Here is a 15,865-nt window from a genome sequence, read left to right as displayed (position 1 = left end):
CCTCGCAAATTTAGGAAACAGTTGTTTGGTCGTATTACTCTGAAGGTTATTGCTGAGATAAACTCGTTCGAATGCCTTTTTTAGTTTTTCTTTTCAGTAATTGCAGTTGCATACAAGAGTGTTCTTAATGGGGATTTAAAGACAGTAGCTTTGGCTTTACATACTACTAAATCGATATGGGCGTTTGTGCGCAAAATAAAATAAAAAATAAAATAAAAATAAAATAAAATTAATTTAAAAATCTAGATTTTAGCTTACCGAAATGTTGGGATAATTCCAGATTATCGACGCATCGCCCTCGCATGTTATTGTATAATTTTCACCGGGATTTACAACAACTTCTGAGAGAGTCGTAGACGTTATCGCAGGAGAACCGCTGAGTCCATGTGCTGAATCCAACAGCCCTGCAAGGCAAAAAATAATGTTAATTTCCACCAACTTAAATTGAACACTGCTATGCTTGTTTTAATATCATACTAAAGACACAAAAACAAGCAATTACCTTTTAACATCAACACAGAAACTCAATGAACTGGCATCTGAAATACTGTAACTCAAATTTCCCAAATGAAGCGTTTGACTCCTATTCATTCGTTTGAAAGCAACTGTTTCCATGTGAAAATGTAAGGAAAAAGCACATTCCAGTTATGGATGAAGAACTGATTTCAGCTTCATTGAAGTCTATTTCGCTTTTCCTATAGTTCACTACTCTGAATCAAAACATGTCTTCACTTGACAATTTGTTTCCATGTCCAAACCGGTAGCGTTAAGTCAATTGCAACAAGAGACATCTTGTACGTTATCAGTAGTACATTTGGAGACTTAGATACTCATGAAACAACTAGACGTACGATAAAATCTTCTCATGTGATGGCTACCTTGTCGCACTGTTTCGATGAGTTTCGAACCCATTATCTTCAGGCGAAGATGAAGGGTACGAGGCTCACTGAAAGTTTGCAACAAGATCGCGCCATTGCTCGGCCGATCACCTGAGAAGATTTTACCACTGGAATACAACACGAAAGCCTGCAGCGTCACATATAAAACTAGACTCATGAATAAACTTTTTAACTTCTAAACGTAATGGAGTAATACTACGGGGAAATAATTTAAATGTTTAGCGCATACCCACTCAAAAGCAGTACTTTTAAATTCCTTGCCATTTCATACAGCCTTGCTTTCCCTCAGTAACTTACCAATGGCAGCGTTGCCATTGATATTTTTATGCACGTACACTTTGAGACTGCAAACCCACTAGTGCATACTTTTAGTTAAACCATGAGAGTAATAAATGAGAAAAAATTGAATAATTCGAAATGTAATTGCGAAATACAGACTGAAAATAGTTTAGAACTCATCTGGCGTTGATGAAAAGCATAACCGGAATGTCCTCTGTAACACAACCTTATTCTACTTACAAGGGAACCTCCCCATCGCACCCTCCTCAGTTTTAGTTATAATTTGGCACAGTGGATAGGCCTTGAAAAACTGAACACAGATCAATCGATAAAACAGGAATAAGTTGTGTGGAACTATGAAAAAATAAGCGCCGGCCGAAGTGGCCGTGCGGTTAAAGGCGCTGCAGTCTGGAACCGCAAGACCGCTACGGTCGCAGGTTCGAATCCTGCCTCGGGCATGGATGTTTGTAATGTCCTTAGGTTAATTAGGTTTAACTAGTTCTAAGTTCTAGGGGACTAATGACCTCAGCAGTTGAGTCCCATAGTGCTCAGAGCCATTTGAACCATTTGAACCATTGAAAAAATAAGCAAAATATACAAACGGAGTAGTCCATGGGCAACATAGGCAACATCAAGGATGACATGGACACAGGAAGCGCCGTGGTCCCGTGGTTAGCGTGAGCAGCTGCGGAACAAGAGGTCCTTACTTCAAGTCTTCCCTCCAGTAAAAAGTTAAAACTTTTATTTTCAGACAATTATCAGAGTTCAGGTACTCACACCTAATCAATTTCGCTCTCCAGAATTCCAGGACATTTTCAGATTTGCTTGGATATATGCAGGATTTGACGGTCTACACACGGAAAAATTTGAAAACGTTAAAAACGTATGTTTTGACAGAGCACACAGAAAACTGTGCGACTGTGAAACTGTTGCATTCATTTGCTGCAGTTTATGTGACACACTCTTGTGTTTTCATCACTTTTTTGGGAGTGATTACCACATCCACAAGAGAACCTAAATCGGACAAGATGGAAGAATCTTTTTACCCATTCGCCAAGTGTGCAAGTTAGGTGGGTCGACAACATATTCCTGTCATATGACGCACATGCCGTCACCAGTGTCGTATAGAACATATCAGACGTGTTTTCCTGGATCAAATGTTTTCGGTTCCCATTGGCGAGGCACGTCCTTTCGTTTACTAATCGCACGGTTTTGCGGTGCGGTCGCAAAACACAGACACTAAACTTATTACAGTGAACAGAGACGTCAATGAACGAACGGACAGATCATAACTTTGCAAAAATAAAGTAAGTAAACTTTTCGCTCGAGGGTAGACTTGAACCAAGGACCTCTCGCTCGCAGCTGCTCACGCTAACCACAGGACCACGGCGCTTCCTGTGCGCGTACCATCTTTGATTTTGCCTATGTTGCCCATGGACTACTCAGTTTGTGTATTTTGCTCATTTTTCCATAGTTCCACATAACTTCTTCCTGTTTTCTCGACTGATCTGTGTTCAGTTTTTCAAGGCCTATCCACTGTGCCAAATTATAACTAAATCTGAGGGGGGTGCGATGGGGAGGTTCCCTTGTTAGCAAACTGCTGTCCTAAAAAGTTTGCTAGGTAAGTAGATTAAATGCTACCGAGTCCTAGATTACAGAAAATATCAGGATTCACTCAAAATGAGCATCGAGGGACACAGATGGTTATGAGTCGTCCCGCAAATTTCGTTGCGAATCAGAGTATCATAATGTATTTTCAAGAACAATATTGTTATTTCCTCCAGCAGCATGATAAGAATTATTGGGGACATATAAAGAAAAACAGGAAGAACCAATCTGGAAACTAAGAGTATTTCTATGAATGTACATAGTAAACTGAACAAAGATATCCCCAAAATTGTCGACTCTTTCAAAAATGTTGGAAGGTAAACAGCATATAATTTAGGTTGGTACACGTTCTTAGAAGATAGTCCACAGCAGAGTTTCAAAACAAGCTTAATAAATTTTAGCTGTTTCAACAATTAATTATTAGTCGACTTACGCTGACCAGCAGTTAATTTTCCATAGCAAAACTCCAAGGCACGGTGGCGTTCGAAACACTGGTTGAATTTATTTGGTAAATCGAATGTGTGTTGCATGGACGAAGCAAGCGGCAGACTGACAAGCGATAATGCTGGAGAGACTGCCTGCGAGTTACTGCAGGTGTGCACACATGATCGCAGCAACCGATCGCAGGAGTCACGATCTGCCCGCAGATCGCACTTGTATGGACAAATCGCTGCCCTGGATCGATGATTGCTTGTAATTCACAGCCAATATCGCTGCAACTTGCGCAAAAAAATTCTGAGGTAGGTCAGTCGAAGAGTAATCATTGCAGGGATACGTTGTCTTTATTACAGATAATGGAGAGAGACAGTAAATGTCTATATTATTCAACTCTATTCTGTTCTGGATACTCTACAGTCGAAGAGACCAACTCAAGGAAACTTGCGGTAGATGAGATCCTGTCATCACGGGAAGTGGGTTTCCTCCGACACTAGTCACCACAGAAACAAATAAAGCAAAGTACTCAACACGCGTTTTGTAGACGATAGTAAAATTTTAATCCGCTGTGGCCTAGTGACACTAGTAGAAACCAAGCGACAATGACCAAAAAACTGTCAGGTATATACTGAGAGGTGTGGAATGCCCTGAGGTGCCTGGATAGCCATTGCGGTGCCTCAAACAATTTTTTTTTTGTATATGATAATCTCCCAAAACCACCTACGCACTTCTGCTGGAGTTGTACGTTGCCTTCAATGAGATATTGGGGCGTCTCTCTAGAAGGCTCCGGACTTTTCACTGGGCACGAAACACTGCTCCAAACGTTCCTCATGACAAGATCTTGGCTGAAGACTGTTGCGAAACCTATATGAATTTACCTCATTGTTCTATAGTGCGACAAGTCTATTTTTAATCAAACCGTACGCTTAACTTCTCAGGGCTGTTGTTAATTTGAAGTATTATCCTCGTAAAGAGTGTTGTTTTTGTGGGCGAAGTGGGTGCTACATTAAGTGACCAACATTCACTGACTAATATAGGAGCTTAAGTCTAGCGAACAAAACGACTATATGGCGAACTGACGACGTGTTTAGCGTGCTAGAGCCTTTTCAAAGAACCCCCGGAAGATAAAAACACTGTAGTTCTCTGTTAGGTCACCCCTGTAAAGGGGAAGGTCATATTGTGTACAGAAAATGCAGCCTATTTCTATTTCGTGCCGCATGATCGTCTTGAAAAACGAAGTATTTCTTAGGCTGCACAAGACCGACTCCACTAGAGGTAGATTACTGTTTAAGATCCCCTCGACGATGATGTCGTAAGCGACTGAGCAAACCTCAAAGTTTTTATTTCTTCTCCCTGAACTTCAATTTCCCATCCACATTTCTGCTTCGCTTCCTTCACAGCTTGCTCAGTGTTGTTGGTTTTCACTCCTAGGACTCGTTTGGTGCAGTTCACCACAGTACTGTATTTTTTGCAAGTCTCGAACTCCGAATAACTACTGCAACCTACACCCTTCGGAACCTACTGAATTCACCTTGTGGTCTCCCTCTACAGTTTTCACCTCCCACAATTCCCCCAGTGCTACACTGAAGAGCCTTTTATGTCTCAAAATGTCTATCAACCAGTTCTTTCTTTTAGTCAAGTTGTGCAACAAACTTTTTTTCTCTCTAATTCTATTCAGCGCCTCCTTCTTTCTTCTTATGATTCACCCATCTAATCTTCAGCATTCTTCCCTAGCATCATATCTCAAAAGCTTATATTCTCGTCCTTTCTGAACTGTTTATTGTCCACGTTTCACTTCCATACAAGGCTACACTCCAAACAAATACATTCAGAGAAGACATCCTAAGAAATCTATTCGATATTAACAACTTTCTCATCTCCAGAAAAAAGAATTTTTTCTTGCCATTGCCAGTCTACGAGGGGCGTTTGAAAAGTCCGTGCAAAGTCCGTGAGATGGCACAACTGGCGCGTATCGAGGACATGTTTAGTTAGTAACATCTTTGGAAATAACGCACATCAAGTTTCAGCCATATTGGTCTACTTCTTTGTGTTTGACATTCGTGTGAATCAAGGAAGTCAAGTGATTGTCAAAAAATGGACGAAAAAGAATTTCATGTGGTGATTAAACATTACTTTATGAAAGGCAAAACGCCTCAGGAGACAACAGAGAAGCTTGATAAACATTACAGTGACTCTGCACCTTCGATTAGAACAGTTTATACGTGGTTTCAAAATTTTCGGAGTGGCCATATGGGCACAAGTCATGCTGAACGTTGTGGACGCATTGTGGAGGTTACGACTCCAGAAATCATTGATAAAATCCATGATATGGTGACGGATGACTGAAGAGTTAAGGTGCATGAGATTTCTAGTGCTGTGGGCATCTCCAATGAATGGGTACATAATATATTGCATAAACATTTGGACATGAAAAAGCTATTCGCAAGATGGGTTCCGCGACTGCTCAAGCTTGACCAAAAACGGAATCGTGTGAAGTGTTGCAGGGATGGTTTGCGGCTGAGCACGAAGAATTCGCAGGACTTTAAGCGTTGTTTCATCACGGTGGATGAAACATGGATACATTACTACACTCCTGAGACCAAACACCAACTAAACAATGGGTTACCATGGGATAATCTCCACCAAGAAAGGCGAAGACCATTCATTCGGCCGGAAAGTTTGTGGCGACTGTCTTTTGGTACTCGCAAGGGATAATCTTCACCGACTATCTGGAAAAGAGTAAAACTATTATAGGTGCCTTTTATTAATCGTTACTGGACCGTTTGAAAACCGAGCTGCAAGAAAAACGCCGGCGGCTGGACCGCAAAAAAGTCTTTTTCCATGATGACAATGCACCAGCACACACCTCAGCAGTTGTGTTCGCAGAGTTAATGGAAATAGGATTCCAACTCGTTTCTCACACACACCCCCTCCCTTCCCCTGCTCTCCAGACTTGGCTCCCTCTGACTGCTATTTGTTCCACAATTTGAAGAAATGGCTGGCGGGACAAAGATTTTATTCAAACAAAGGGGTGGTTGCAGCAACTAATAGCTATTTTTGCTGACTTGGAGAATTCCTATTATTCGGAAGGGAACAACAAATTATAACAACGCTGGATGAAGTGTCTTAAAAGGAGACTATGTCGAAAAATAAAAAATGCTTACCCCAAACACGCAAGTAGTTTTTATTTTTGCACTGACTTTTCAAACGCCCCTCGTACAGTAATCCCTATATTCCGCCCATCATCAGTTACTTTACTGCCCAAACATCAAAATTCTTCCATTACTTATAGTGCATCGTTTACTCATCTAATTCCCTCAGTATCGCCTCAATTCGACTCCGTATTTGATTAACCTTGTTTTGCTTTTGTTGGTGTTAATCTTTTACGACAGGGTGCTGATAAGTCCTTGGCTTTATAATGAAAAAATGCTATTACGGATTTGACAAAATTTATTTACTCAACATATTCCCCTTTGAGCTCAGCACATTTATGGCGTCTTTGTTCCAGCTTCTTTAACACACTTCAAAAGATTTCGATTGTGCAGCAGACCACTCATTCGCAGCCTTTCTGGCTCCTTCACTGCACATAAATCGTCTTCCACTGAGATGATCCAAAAATCCCACAGCATCCCGGCGAAATTGAACCAAAATGGACAGTGAAGCAACAATTCGTTCACGCATTTGGTCTGCACTGAGACATTTGGGAACTCATTGGTCTGGGAGCTCTCTCCTGTCCAAAATTTCGTGAATAATATGATCCACACATTCTCTGGATTTGCCCATGGCATCTGGTATCGTTTTAGCAGTTATCCTCCGATCATCCAGGATTACAGAATGATCAGTATCCAAGGTTTCCGGTTCGAGTTGCCTCTCCAGGACGCTTGATTTTCAGTGCTGAAATGCCCCGTTTTAAATGCTGCTGCCCAATTCTTGACAGTGGAACAGGAAGAGCAGTTACCACGCAGTGTACCAGATATATCAAATTGATTGGGCCGTGTTCCCTTTAAAAACAGAATACTCCATAGCACGACTCTCTTCCTCTATTTTCGTGAGCCATGTTCACTTCAAACCCGCATAGGAAATTAAAAATCTGCGCAGTTACTATCACGTACAATGTAAAGAACAGGGTTTAATGCAAGTCTGCAGGCTTTCGTGGCCGTTGTCACTGAAGTTTAAATCTTCTGGGTTATTAGACCGCAGTGTTCTAGCAGCAGTGGACACCGGAAGATCCTGAAGAAGATCTCAGCAAAGGGGTCGAAACGTCCATCATTTTAGAGGAAATGTGACGCGGCCTAATAACCCACAAGATTTTAGCTTCGCCAAGGTTTAGTGCCAAAACATCAGAATTAATCTACATCAGTTTTTATTGGAAAAAGCCAAGGAATGATCAGCATCCCCTCGTATTCTCCTCCCACCCGCCCCTTTCCTCGCGCCCCCCTACCCACACTACCACAACTGAAAATTAAATGCAGAATGAAAATCAAGCGCGGGTGTAACGGACCATCTTGGCATTTGTTTGAAATGATCTGGGCACACCATAGAAAACGCCGACCACGCTGGAGGTCAACACACAGCTCCTGCATATGAATCAATTCAGCATTTTCGCCGCATGAATCTCGACTGCCCGTCAGAGAATCCCCACGAAAAGTTATATGCTTCCTCTTGTGAGTTCACTTGGATTACGTCAGCCTTTGCTTCTGTAACACAAATATGACGTCATGCCCTCGAGCAGCTAAACCAGATAGGATGCGCAGTGCTTACGCGAAGTAAATGCTGGAGGAGAGAAAAAGTTGAAAGCTGTAAATTCCGCTCTACCCTCAGTGTCGCGAGCGAACTTCTCGGGTCGTCTGGAGGAGCGGCCGTCGTTCGCTCTAGCAGAGCACATCGCGGCGTTGACAAGAAGAAGTGAAGCGCGTGATTTAAAGCAGGCCAGAGGCCCAGGCTTAATCTGTAGTCTGCAGAGTGCCTGAGTCACAAGTAGCAATGCTGACATGTGCTTTAAACACACTAAAAACTACTGCGTTTGCTAATCTTTAAAGTCGTAGCTCATTGGCATCGAACATAAAAACTTGAATTCACATCTTTCTGAGTTTCGGGAAAATACACTGCTACCAAGTCTAACACACAGAGTCGGTGTCAGGGCCAGTTGGCGGTACTTGTCGTTTAAGTCTGCGTGCAGGTGCCGAGCCAAAAACAATTAAAACTTTTATTATTAACTCAGGTATTTCTTGTAATTCAAATGAATGAGCAATTACACTAACGAAAATGAAATCACCCGAGAAGCATGTGAGGATCCTACAGCCTCACAGGCCATGTTAGGTACTCTGTTTTGGCTTTATAAAGGTATTTTTTAGTTTTTCTATATAATGAGTACCGACATTAAGGTACAATATGGGCAGCTGTCATGTCAAACCAGAAGCCGACATCCGCCATGTCAGTTGCCCCAAACAGCAGCTTCCAGTCCTTTGAGTCTGGAGTCGCGCAAGTGTTGCGATCAAAAATGCCAGCTTGCGTCATTTATTGGTGTAAAGAAATCTCACATTCTCAAGGTCGGTCAATATTTTCCTCTACACATATGAATTTTGCGTAAGCTGTTTATTTTTACTGTAGTGGTTTCTTTCCTGTCATATGATTTTAAATTTCCTATCAATTCAAATTGTAAAGCTGTTTGTATGAACGCCGTGAGAAAGAGAAAATCGAAACCGACCGAACTCAGCAAAATATGCTTCCAGCATTTTCGGGAAGAAGACCCAGACCGAACATCAGTTTTGTCAGGCAGCAAAAAGTAAAATGCCGGATTATGAAAGCAGTCTTATCACATCAATTACTTCTTGTTTATTCGAAACGGTAAAACAGCTAAATTAATGTCTAATACGCCTTATTACTGAATCAAATTCGCATGTAAGACCACGAAAATGTATGGAAGTGCCCTGCTGAAATTGTGTTACAAAAGCACGGTAACATACACGTACTACATATTTACAACAACTGCTGCTGCGTGCACAAGGCAGAAATTAAGAACGAAAAGCAATTGTAAACAGCAGTCCGCTACTGTTTTGGACCAACCAACATGGCGGTGCCGATTTAAAAGCAACGTACAGACGAAGCCCGTATCGAAATAGGTTAAGCTACATTCAGCAGTAAAAGTTATCTTTCCCTGCTGACAATGTTTTAGGAATTATCCTCGTCTGTCGCGCTGCGCGCACGCTGGGTATAACAATTGTTCAAATGGTTCAAATGGCCCTGAGCACTATGGGACTTGACATCTGAGGCCATCAGTCCTCTAGAACTGAGAACTACTTAAACCTAACTAACCTAAGGACGACACACACATCCATGCCCGAAGCAGGATTCGAACCTGCGACCGTAGTTATCGCACGGTTCCAGACTGAAGCGCCTAGAACCGCTCGGCTACTTCGGCCGGCCATAACATTTGTATCAGACAGTTGGTCGGCAGCGTAGTTTAGGTGCTTACACGTTGACATCTACATCCATACTCCGCAAGCCACCTGACGATGTGTGGCGGAGGGTACCTTGAGTACCTCTATCGGTTCTCCCTTCTATTCCAGTCTCGTATTGTTCGTGGAAAGAGATTGTCGGTATGCCTCTGTGTGGGCTCTAATCTCTCTGATTGAGGTGTGTGTTTCAGTATAACCGCGATGGAATTGCACTTACCGCTTAATTTTGTGTAGCTGAACCATCCACACCGCGTTTACAGTACACCTGAAGTTTCGGCGTGAAGAAATTCAGTGTGTGTCGTGGCATATGTGATTTTTCTGAGTTAAAGGTGCAGCTTGAAACTTTTGAAGAAAGAACATGTGCAACGATAAACAATAAAATTTGTGTTTTGTCATTGTTGTCCGTTACATCCTTCATTGTCTGTATCGAATGTGATACTGATGGAACACGTAAATTATAATTTGACATAATGAATTTACTGGTTGGGGTCACGAACGATGGCGGCCGAGTTGAGGCTCCTCCAGCGCACCTACGCCACGCATTTCCTGACAACCAAGGAGCGTACTGCTGTGAATGTCGTAACCGATGCGAGTATCAGATGTGATCGTAGCGAATTTAGTTATTTTTTATTCCATTCGTTACAAATCGTCATCGCTGATGCTTGTAAGCGACAGATTCTGCATAAGCCAAGACAAGCACACGATATGCTGGATACACTCTTTCCTCAATCGCAAAGCACGTTTGTTAGGGTATCGTAACTGTCGCTTGGAACCGTCAACAATTTCATTCCTAACCGGGGCTCGACCTGAGTCAATCGCCATCGTTCGTGAATCGGATTAGTTATGATTGGTCGCCTCGAGAAATGGATTTGGAGAGGGGTAGTCATGTAACATGTCGCTAATACTGTAATGAGAGTGTAACATGCAAGTCTTATTTTACGCTGGATGAGAAGCAGATAAAAAAATAAAAGCGATACCCAAGGCAACTAGAAACAATGAATTTAGAATGTCTACCTGTATTTTAAGATTTATAAATAAATTAGGTTACAATTGTGTCATGACTTTCTGAGGGCATCTGGATAATGTGCACGCAGTCACTTAACACAATGTTTGATAGTAACAACGTGAAAAATCTGCAAAGGCAAGCTAATGTTGAATTTTGGTGTAAACCGTGTTATTTTTGTTTCTGTGTTTTACATTCTGTCCACACGAAAATTAAGGGAAAATTCAAAGCAAGAATGCTGGAATTCTGAAACAATACACAACTGTAATGAACAAACTGCTACAGAAACAGTTTGCATTGAGAAAAAAAAAGTCTACACACTCAAAATCATATCTGTATGATACCAGTAAGGTCTCTGAAATCTGCACCTAGTTTCCAGTCTGGATCCCGGATCCCGTATTTACGTTCGATGATGAGGTGCTATTCCACAACTCTGCGAACGTCGGGGATTCTGTTCGTGTGTAAGGGAGACTTTAAAGCAGACTGGGGCGGCAGTGAGAATATGGAACGAAGAACAAGGCTGTGTGAACCGCTGTGCCAAGATCGCCTACTGGCTAACAGTAAGCAGAAAACCCAGGTTCGATTCCCGGCCTTGGTACAAGTTCTCACTCGCCGCTTCGGTCTGTATACAGAAGAAGCATCCTAAATTTTTTAACGACCATTTATGTAACAGTCTTGGAATTTGAAAATGTGCCTGGTAAATTTACATGTGTATCCTCTTCAACAATTTAGTTCTGGATCTGGAGATTAAACAAGATACACACAAATTCTTGCGTACATATTGTACATTTTATTAATAGGGAAAATTCCCAGCAAGTAGAAGAATAAAGTGTGTAACAACAAATTAAGTATACCTAATCCAATACGTGAAATCTTAAGTTACAGGAGCTTATTCAACCTGACTGGGAAGCACGTACCAAATTAAGCTAACGTAAATTTCAGAACCTAATATCAGCTTTTATTTACATCGAGGATCTACACGTAGATGTACTGGATGGCTATAATTAAACTTCCTCTACTTGAGAGGAACTGGTTACGAAATTCTTAATTAGTGACAACGGCTAAACGTACAGTACTCCGAAACTATCTGAACATTAATCGTTTTCGGAAAGATTCATTTTTTAACTTTTTTAATGAGTTACAACTTCTACTCATGCGACTGGCGAAAAAGAACTCAGCCTAAGTCTAAGCGTGTGTCGTGTATTCGCCCTTCACAACGACTCTAGCAACAACAAAAGTTAATTGTACTTCCCCATTTATAGAAACACACAAAACTTCAAAATTCTTGGAGGAATCTGACGTTGACCGTGTTTTCTCGAGCGGTTCTCCTATGAACAAACATTCACGAATGCGACATGAGTGAGCCCTAATAAACGCAGTAACAATGTTATTGACAATTGTTTCTTCATCCATTGTTCACAGTCTAGTGGTGCAGTGATGAAGTCATTACTGGAAGTGTCTGTATGAAGGTAGGTTGCAGTCCTATTTGTTGCATCATGTAGTTGAGACAATAAGAGCTGTCAGAGTGAAAACGCCGCCAAGCGTGAATCAGGTGTGCTGAAGAAATATATAGCCTGCATGTTTTAGAACTGTGTTAACTAGGCTAGCCAATGTATAAAATTCTCATGGAAAACCCAGTTATCTTAAAACTGATAACTTCACCCTCAGTTGAATGCATTAATTTTATTAGTTCCAGAAATATTTAAATGTACAAGTCCAAACTGGTCAACTTCGCCCCATTTGACAATGTGTGAATGGCCAAGTTACACCATTGTTGAGAGTTGACAATTACGTCTGCATCCACACGAATGCTCCTCAAGCTACTGCAGAATGCACGTACCAATACTATCAATTTTCTTTCCTATTCCATTCACCTGCTGAGAGCGGGAAAATTTCATATGCCACAATATCTTTTCCTCCTGATGCCTATATGTGGTGGCGCGATAATGGGTTCACATTCAGAACAAAAATTCTCTATACTTAACAGTCTCTACGTGTGCCCCACCTCCACTTTGCCCCGAGTAATGTGCTGCGTATGACAATTCGAATGTCAGCAGAGGGCAAAAGCCTGCCACTCCAACAAGACCAAGCCTATTAAGGCCCTGCACTGATCTAGGACAGAGGCTAAAATAGGCGCCAGCAGCTCACGAGCTCGTCAGGGCGTCCAAGATGTTGGTAAATGGGCAGGCCTAAGTCTGGAAGCGCGATCAAAACATCAACACAGGATGTCGGCGCAGTGTATTTACATCCCTGTTATAGGCGCAGGAGGCGAGGAGCCCACAACCCGCCTGAAGCAAGGTCCTCAGTCTGCGTAATCGCCTTCTCAGAGGGGGCGCGCCAGGATCTGCCCATCCGCGTGTGAGGTCATGCACTTCCAAGAAATACCATATAACGTCATTAAGACGGTACAGAGGCTCAGCTGGTTTGCTATGTAAGAGTCGTGTCGGAGATGATATACACTATGTGATCAGAAGTGTCTGGGCACCCCAAAAATATACTTTTTTCATATTACGTGCACTGCGCTGTCACCTACTGCCAGGTACTCCATTTCAGCGACCTCAGTAGTCATTAGACATCTTGAGAGACCAGATTGGGGCGTTCCGCGGAACTCACGGACTTCGAACATGGTCAGGTAATTAGGTGTCACTTGTGTCATACGTCTGTACGCGAGATTTCCACACTCCTAAACATCCACAGGTTCACTGTTTCAGATGTGATAGTTAAGTGGAAACGTGAAGCGATACGTACATCACAAAAGCGTACAGGCCGACCTCGTCTGTTGACAGAGAGACCGCCAACAGTTGAAGAGGGTCGTAATGTGTAATAGACAGACATATGTCCAGACTACCACACAGAAATTCCAAACTGCATCAGGATCCGCTGCAAGCGCTAAGACAGTTAGGCGGGAGGTGAGAAAACTGATTTCATGGTCGAGCGGCTCCTAATAAGCCATACATCACGATGGTAAATGCCTAACGACGCCTTGCTTGGTGTAAGGAGCGTAAACATTGGACGATTGAACAGTGGAAAAACGTTTTGTGGAGTGGCGAATCACGGTACACAATGTGGCGATCCCACGGCAGGGTGTGGGTATGGCGAATGCCCAGTGAATGTCGGCGTGTGTAGTGCAAATAGTAAAATTCGGAGGTGGTGGTATTTTGGTGTGGTCGTGTTTTTCATGCAGGGGGCTTGTACCCTTTGTTGCTTTGCGTGGCACTATCAAAGCAGATGACTACATCGTGTTTTAAGCACTTTTTTGCTTCCCAATGCTTAAGAGCCATTCGGGGATGGCGACTGCATCTTTCAACACGATCGAGAACCTGTTCATAATGCATGGCCTGTGGCGGAGTGGTTAAACGACAGTAACATCCCTGTAATGGACTGACCTGCACAGAGTCCTCACCTGAATCGTACAGATGGGATGTTTTGGAATGCCGACTTCGTGATAGGCTTCACCGATCGACATAGATACCTCAACTCAGTGCAGCACTCCGTGAAGGATGGGCCGCCATTTCCCAAGAAAGCTTCCAGACCTGACTGAACGTATGCCTGCGAGAGTGGAAGCTGTCACCAAGGCTAAGGTTGGGCCAACACCATATTGAATTCCAGCATTATCGATGGAGGGCGCCACGAACTTTTAAGTCATTTTCTGCCAGTTGTCCCGATAATTTTTATCTCATATTGTTTATATAGCTGTCATCAAGCTGAAAGTTCACGTTGTAACAACTGCAAAACCTTTTCATAAATGCTTTGATAGAGACAAGAACGAAATCCATCGTAAACTCTACCAAATAGTAAGCAACGTCTAACATAATGGAAAAATCAATAAAGGATACAAAACGAGGCACCAGCGACAGAAAAAGGAATTTGAAATAATGGGGCATTTGTAAAGAGTCTGAAACCAGCCATGGTTTGATCCAAATAACCCATGTTGAGGCATACTTGTGGTTGATTGCTGATTCGATTATGAATCTTTCAGTATGACAGCCATGTTCTGAAACTGTCAATTTTTAACAACATCGAGAACTGAAATATTACACACAACGTACATGCAGTCATACACTGAAGCGCCAAAGAAACTGGTGTAAGCATGTGTATTCAAGTACAGAGATATGCAAACAGGCAGAATTTGGCGCTGCGTTCGGCAACGCCTATGTAAGACAAGTGCCTGGCGCAGTTGTTAGATTGGTTACTGCTGCTACATTGGCATGTTATCAAGATTTACGGGAGTTTGAACGTGGTTTGTAGTCCGCGTATGAGCGAAAGGACGCAGCATCGAGTCCGAGGTAGCGAAGAAATGGCGATTTTCCCGTACGACCATTTCAGGAGTGTACTGTGAATCCAGTAAAACATCAAATCTTCGACATCGCTGCGGCCCGAAAAAGATCTTGCAATAACGGGACCAACGATGACTGAAGAGAGGCATTCAAGTGACAGAAGCGCAAACCTTCCGAAAATTGCCGCAGATTTCAATGCTGGGCCATCAAGAAGTGTCAGCGTGCAAACCATTCAACGAAACATCATCATCGATATGGGGTTTCGGAGCCGAAGGCCCACTCTTGTGTCCATGGCAGCACGACTCAAAGCTTTACTCCTCGCCTTGGCCCGTTAACACCGACACTGGACTTTTTGATTGGACATACGTTGCCTGGTCGGACGAGCCTCATTTCACATTGTATCGAGCGGATGGACGAGTACGGGTATGGAGACAACCTCATGAATCCATGGACCCTGCACGCCAGCAGGGGACTGTTCAGGCTGGTGGAGGCTTTGTAACCGTGTGCAGATGGAGTGATATGGGACTCCTGATATGTCTAGACACGACTCTGACCGGTGGCGCGCACGGTAACATCCTGTCTGATCACCTGCATTCATTCACGTCCGTTGTGTATTCCGACGGACAACGGCCATTCCAGCAGGACAATGCGAAACCCCACACGTCCAGAATTGCTACAGAGTGCCTCCACGAACTCTCTTCTTAGTTTAAACACTTCCGTTGATCACCAAACTCCAGGCACAAACGTTGCTGAGCATAACGGGGATGCCTTGCAATGTGCTGTTCAGCAGAGATTTCCACGTGGCCCCTTGCACTGTTACGAGTTTATAGACAGCCCTGCAGGATTCATGGTTTCAATTCCCTCCAGGACTACTTCAGACATTAGTCGAGTCCATGTCACGTCGTG

General features: G+C 42.9%; 2 protein-coding genes across 4 annotated transcripts in view; both read right to left on the bottom strand.

The window, feature by feature from the left end:
- Positions 1-15,865, bottom strand: part of LOC126412521 (vascular endothelial growth factor receptor kdr-like) — an 864,770-nt gene that overhangs the window by 746,152 nt on the left and 102,753 nt on the right. The window lies entirely within an intron of this gene.
- The window catches only part of LOC126412522 (vascular endothelial growth factor receptor 3-like), a 224,798-nt gene that overhangs the window by 172,266 nt on the left and 36,667 nt on the right, over positions 1-15,865 (bottom strand). For all 3 annotated transcript variants that reach the window (XR_007575302.1, XM_050082159.1, XM_050082160.1), the window contains exon 2: positions 259-404. Coding sequence is in view for 2 of the 3 variants with exons in the window: in XM_050082159.1 (XP_049938116.1) it covers positions 259-404 (146 nt within the window). In the remaining variant the exon portion in view is untranslated. The remainder of the gene's footprint in view (positions 1-258; positions 405-15,865) is intronic.

This window comes from Schistocerca serialis, chromosome 7 (assembly GCF_023864345.2).
Source record: "Schistocerca serialis cubense isolate TAMUIC-IGC-003099 chromosome 7, iqSchSeri2.2, whole genome shotgun sequence".
NCBI classification, from domain to species: domain Eukaryota; kingdom Metazoa; phylum Arthropoda; class Insecta; order Orthoptera; family Acrididae; genus Schistocerca; species Schistocerca serialis.
Note: the sequence above shows the minus strand (reverse complement) of the source record. Positions and strands in the feature narration are given on the sequence as shown.